This window comes from Myodes glareolus, chromosome 2 (assembly GCF_982192425.1).
Source record: "Myodes glareolus chromosome 2, mMyoGla1.1, whole genome shotgun sequence".
Lineage (NCBI taxonomy): Eukaryota > Metazoa > Chordata > Mammalia > Rodentia > Cricetidae > Myodes > Myodes glareolus.
This window is the reverse complement of record NC_142027.1, coordinates 105,360,098-105,366,097: the sequence shown is the minus strand read 5'-3', so window position 1 is coordinate 105,366,097 and position 6,000 is coordinate 105,360,098. Positions and strand designations below refer to the sequence as shown.

The following is a 6,000-nucleotide window of genomic DNA, read 5'->3' as shown; positions in this document are numbered from 1 at the left end:
TTGCATGGAGAAACCCTGTCTCGGAAAAAGAAAACGGAAACTGAGCACTAAGTGTGTGCACACTCATTTCTCTCTGTTTTGTGACTGTGGGTGTCATGTGATCAGCTGCTCCGAGGCCCGCCCTCTGTGACTTCCCTGCGGTGACAGACGGTAACCTGGAACTGAGAGCTCAAACAAGCTCTTTCTCCCTTTAGTTGCCTTGTCCAGATACATCACCATAGCAACAGAGAGAAATGGGACAGAGGATGAGTGTCCACCCAAGCACCCAGCACTTGCCCAGGGCTGGGACACAGGTGCCTGGCCCCTGGCACAGTGACACACATGGCAGATGTGGGAGGGTCGATGTCTTTATTGAGGATATAGGGACTCAGAGGGGGAAGCATGGGCCCTGGCACCCCCAAGCATCCTTCTGGGGTCCCAGCACCAGTCTCTTCCTGAGAAGGGTCAGGGTCCTGGTGCCAGCTATGGGCAGCTCAGGTCTGCCCGCCTTTGCTCTTTGAGGACCAGATCTTGGACAAGCGGAACTTGGACTTCTTCCTCTGGAGGCCTGAGGAGAGGACAGAGCCATGAAGCTCCCACTGAGGTTCCTGTGTGTCCTTCCCTGACCACTCCACGGAGCTGCCACTCCCACAGGAAGCTCTGCCCCCCACCCTATCTGGAAAGGCCATCCTCCCTACCCCCTGCTGTGCACCCATCATTACCCAGGTTCTGGATCATGTTCTCCAGCATCTGGTCCTCTTCTTGTTCCCTGGAATGGGGAGAGGGTAACTGTGAGAGACATGGGCCCTGGAGAGCTACAGAGAACATGTGTGTGCACTCTCTGTCTGTCTGTCTCTGTCTCTCCCGCTCTCTGTCTGTCTGTCTGTCTGTCTGTCTCTTTCTTTGTCTGCCTAGGTCTCTCTATCTCTCTCTCCCTCTGTCTCTGTCTCTCTGTCTCTCTCCCTCTCTCTCTCTCCACTCTAACACCAGAGTCAGCCCCACCCAGTACTGGCTATCTCCTCCCGCCCCGCGTGCCACTCCTCCCTCCTTCCCCAGGCAGGTGCCCAGCCACTCAGCAGTGACCTGGGGATAGCAAATGGCCTGTTCTGACACTGGCTAAGCCCATGTTGGGGTCACATGGAGTCCGGCTTAAGTTCAGCTTTGGGATGACCCTGTGTACCCTGGACACTGGGCCTCACTGGATACTAGAGAGCCAAGCACAAGCATGCTGACATTCATGTCCCTCTGCTTGTGACTAGATCTGACGTCACTAGCTGTCTCCAGTTCCTGTCACATCCAGGATCATGGAGAAGCTTTGCAGCCACCAGGAAACACACAGCCACACATATCTGGTTAAAATAAAGTGCTAAGCCAGGCTTGATGGTGTAGGCCTATCATCCCAGCTACTTCTTGGATAACATCCCAGCTAAGTCTGAGGCAGGAGGATGGAATTCACAGTATACCTGGGCCAAAGAGTGAGTTCAAGGCCAGCCTGGGCAACTTAGTAAGACCATGTCTCAAAATAAAGTAACATCAGTGCTGGGGCTATAGCACACTCGAGTCCCCAGTGAGGGGCTGGGGTGTGGCTCAGTGATAGAGCACCTGCCTAGAATCCCCCAGTGAGGGGCTGGGGTGTGGCTCAGTGGTAGAGCCCCTGCCTAGAATCCCCCAGTGAGGGCTGGGGGTGCAGTGACAGAGCACTTGCCTAGCATTCATGAGGCTAAGTTTAAGATAGAAGTAGCTTTAGGGGCTGGAGAGATGGCTCAGTAGTTAAGAGTGCTTACTACTCTTTCAAAGAACCCAGGTTCAGCCCCAGAACCCACATAGTAGCTCACAACCACCTGTAACTGTAGTTCCAGGGGATCTGATGCCCTCCTCTGACCTTGTACACATGCAGTGCACATAAATTCTCGTAGGAACACAGGCACATGTATAAAAATTGCAAACAAATCATTTTCCAAAAGTCATTTTAGGCTCAACGGTTCAGTTTCACAGGCCAACGGTCATGGTCTGTTAGCCACTCATGGCTGCCACGCTGGACAGCATGAACGACAGTCTATTTCCTTCGTTAGCTGCCCTGGCCAGTGCTAGTCCTTAAAGGACCTGAGTGAGAAAGAGCCCCATGTGAGGACTAGCCTCCCCCAACCTGAGTCCTTGTGACATGCAACCTGGGTCCCACTGAGTAAGAGTAGCCTGCCCTCACCGGAGCCGGTCCTCATCCAGGAAGTCAACGATGTCACTGCGGTCATTCACCGTGTTCACGTATTGATTCAGCAGCTCCTGTTCCCGCTGGCGGTCCTGGAGGGACTTCAGACCCTCTGTGGGGACAGCCTGCTGTCGGTAGGGGCCCCACTGTGCTCAGGGACAGGACAAGCACACGGCCTATGTGTTGTGGCTGGATGGAGGAACCTGATCCAGAGCCAGAGTGTGGGGCCTCTGGCCTCTATGTCTTTGTTATGCAAGGCTGAGGCAGGGGTCCTCCAGCCAGGTATGAAGGCTGTCCCCATTGCTCAAAGTGCCCCTCCCATGTCATCCCCTTGAACTTCACACTAGCTGTCGGGGGGGTAGGACAGGGCAGGGAGCACACTGTGGGGTCCTCACTTTGTCAAACAGAAATTAAGGCATTAGTGCAAGGTCACACAGTCAGAAGCAGCATAGGAACAAAAGCCAGAAGCCTCACGGCTTAGCCACAACCATATCACCTTTAGACTCTCATAGGTCAAGGCAGGGCAAATGGGGAAGTTGGCACACGGTCTATGGCTCTCAGGCCAGGCTTCCCGGACACAGACACGTACCTGGCTTGTCCATCAGCTTCCGCAGCTCGTCCTGGAGGTCCAGTTGCCGCTCCTCCAGGCGTTGGTCCTTAGACCTGCAGGACACACATGTCTGAGGCCCAGCCTGACCAGGCTGCTCCCACCACATCCGTGGGCTGGTCCCGGCAGGGTACTGCAAGGCTCAGGGGTCTCACTTGTACATGAGCTCTGATTCGAGCCTCAGCAGCAGCTGCTTCTCGTGAATAAGTCGGAACCAGTCCACCATGAGGCTGTCCTCCGTAGCATCTGTGAAGAAACACAGCTGGGGCAGAGAGGCCACAGCGTGCCTGACACCCCCTCTGGTGCAGAAGCGCAGACCTGGGATGGGGAAAGCTAGCCAGAGGTACTCAGGAGGGCCAGTCCGCAACTAGCATGGGTGGAGCCAGCCTGTACTAGTAAGGGGCATGGTCAGTCTGCAACCAGTAAGAGGTAGACAACCAGTGTGGCCATGGCTATCCAGTGTCGGTGTGATCAGCCTATAGGAACATGACCTGCCGGTAGGGGTATGGCCAGCTCATGGGCACGGCCAGCTATAGCATGTGGTCAGCCCTCAGAGATGTGGTCAGCCACTGGGAGTGTGGAAAGCCAGTAGAAGTGTGGACAATCGTTTAGGGGCATGGAAAGTGTATAGAGTGTGGCCACCAGCCACCAGTGGGTACGTGGTCAGTTTTGCAGCAATGGTCACTGGCAGGGGCGTATCCCAAGCTGCTCACCTCCCTCGGCTGCCCGCAGCCGCTTCTCCAGCTCTACACCCCTGAGCTCCAGGGCATCGAGCTGATTCTCAATCTCCTGCAGCTGCCTGTGCAGCTCCTCCTGGGGGATATAGTCGGGGTGCAGCTGGAGAGAAAATGGAGCATGAGAACAAGCACAGGACCAAAGCTGAGTCACCCCCTAGTGCCCTGCGTACTTACCCTGACTGGGGAGGTCACAGTCTCACCATGCGGAGCAGGTGTACTGTCCAGGACTGCAAAGCGCTCTAGAAAACAGACAGATGACTGAGACCCTCAGTCTCAGGGCACCAAGCCCAACAGAACCTGGATTTGGCATGGGCATGGCCAGAGCCATCTATTCTAGGCCATGAGGCCCAGCAGGCATTGCGCCCTTTACTATCTTCCAAACCGAATGGCATCACTGGGACTGACCTCTTGTGCCCCAGGTGGGTGTCTTCTCCTCCTTCCCATTCCTGGCCTGAGCTTTCTGCGTCTTGAGCTCTGGCTGGAGCCAATCAGCAGAAACATCAAGGCTGGGAGGGACAGCTAGTTTCTTGCGGCGTGACGGAGAAGGAGAGGGGGCTGCTGGAACAAAGGTGGGGGCTAAAGATGTGCGAGACCTGCTGGCCAGAGCCCTGACACTGAGGGGAACCAGGGCTCTAAGCACCTACTCTGTCCCAGAACAGCCAGCGTTGCAATCCATGCACCTCCCAAGATAGGGTCCCTGTCCTGCCCAAACCGGCCACATCCACTCACGGAAGCAACATCCAAGAGACCCACAAGGCTATTGACATCTCAGAATGTGACCTGGGAAGTCACAAAGACTTCCCACAAAGAGCTCAACTGTGCTAAAAGCAAAAGTGGCCCAACACTACAGGCACACCTAAACATGCATGTGCCTAACAAAACATACACACATATTCAGACTATGTCTGAATATGCCTCACACACATACATCCCATGCATGTACACATATGTACAGGCCATGCTTCGCACATGTACACTTCCATGCCTAAACACACATGAGCACACAGACTACACCTGAACATGCCTAGTACCCATACAAACCATGTATGAACATGTATGCACATATTTACCCCATGTGTGAACACATAGTCACACATATCTCTTATATCTAAGCATGCACATACATTTGATAACCCATGTCCAAATACGTGTGTGTACATAAATCCTGTTTCTGAACATGCATGTATGCTCATCCCTCATATACATGTCTCATACAAGACCACATGTATACACACACATATCTTGTGCCTGAATACATAAGTGTACATTAAACCCATCCAGGAACACACATGCACATACATAAGTAGCCCCTCTGGTTAAGCAGGGCCTCTGCCTAACCACAGTCCGAGCGAGAGCATATACCCCACACAAGAACACATCTGAGTTCCCACAGGCATCACCTGCGGAGCTGGGCCCGGAACCAGCCGGGCATGGTGTCCTCTTGTTCTGAACGGGAGTCAAGAAAATGTGAGCGCTGGGGCTAGAGCTGCTGGAGACTTTGCTGGGAGTATCTCCTGCCCTCGGCTCTGCCTGGGCAGGTACTTCCTTTGGCTCCAGAGTCCTAGGTAGAAGATAAGGTGAGTCCCAGCTCAGACAGGAGTGTCTCAAGAGCCATATGCCTATGTCCAAGGTCCACATGGTCTGCAGGAAGCCACCTGGCCAGGCCTGCATCATCCTGGCCTCTAATTCCAGGACCTGCCCAGGACACACAGGGCTGTGAGCCTCCACATGCTCCACATACCAAATGTATGGACACCCACCCCAAGCCAGGCTCATGGGAGCTGTCTGACATGGCACGCCTGCTGTTCTGAGTTCACCACTTCCCTTAAGTCATCTCACTGGGATGGGGCCTCTCTGTCACTCTGTCCCCATCAGCCAGTAGGTGAAGAGTTCCAGGACACTCAAGCTGGTGTGAGTCAACTTTTTCTGTGGATACTGAAAGGTCCAGGTGTGTGTATACATTCTGGTCATATCAATTCCTGGATGTATATTGCCATGCTCACACACACAATTAGGCACCTGCTGTATGCGGGCTCAGCTCATACTGTAGACCCCCAGGCATGGGTGTGGCCCTGCTAGTGAGCAGCCACCTCCGCTCACCTCCCAGCAGAGTTTTTCTTATCCACAGGCTTCAGGCGGGCCCTCCATCCTTCTGGTCCCTCCTCCCGGCCTTCCTGAGAGGCGGAACCTGGACCTGAGTGTAGAAAACAGATCAAGCAGGTGAGACAGGTTGAGACAGGTTGGCTACCCCTTCATAGCCAACTGGACCTTTTGACACCCCAGAGCCAGCCCAGCATGCAGGATGGAGGCAGGGCTTCCAGCCTGGCTGTTGTGCTGTGTACCCCAAGGGAATCACTGCCCCTTTCTAGGCCTCACCCTGTTTCCCTTCTCTATGGGGGTGACATGAAGAGCAATGAAGGGGCACGGCCCCCTCTCCAGAGTCTCTCTTGGCGCACGCCTAGCCGTGGATT

General features: G+C 54.4%; 1 protein-coding gene across 3 annotated transcripts in view; it reads right to left on the bottom strand.

Moving 5' to 3' along the window:
• Positions 1 to 329: 329 nt before the first annotated feature.
• Positions 330 to 6,000, bottom strand: part of Micall2 (MICAL like 2) — a 28,250-nt gene continuing 22,579 nt past the window's right edge. For 2 of the 3 annotated variants that reach the window (XM_048436920.3, XM_048436922.3), the window contains exons 8-17: positions 5,630 to 5,723; positions 4,930 to 5,090; positions 3,935 to 4,087; positions 3,704 to 3,768; positions 3,506 to 3,629; positions 2,948 to 3,038; positions 2,775 to 2,848; positions 2,183 to 2,297; positions 702 to 748; positions 330 to 547 (exon numbers count right to left, since the gene is read on the bottom strand). In XM_048436920.3, the coding sequence (XP_048292877.3) occupies positions 474 to 547; positions 702 to 748; positions 2,183 to 2,297; positions 2,775 to 2,848; positions 2,948 to 3,038; positions 3,506 to 3,629; positions 3,704 to 3,768; positions 3,935 to 4,087; positions 4,930 to 5,090; positions 5,630 to 5,723 (998 nt within the window). In that variant the 3' untranslated portion in view covers positions 330 to 473. The remainder of the gene's footprint in view (positions 548 to 701; positions 749 to 2,182; positions 2,298 to 2,774; positions 2,849 to 2,947; positions 3,039 to 3,505; positions 3,630 to 3,703; positions 3,769 to 3,934; positions 4,088 to 4,929; positions 5,091 to 5,629; positions 5,724 to 6,000) is intronic. The other variant, XM_048436921.3, reaches the window with a different exon arrangement.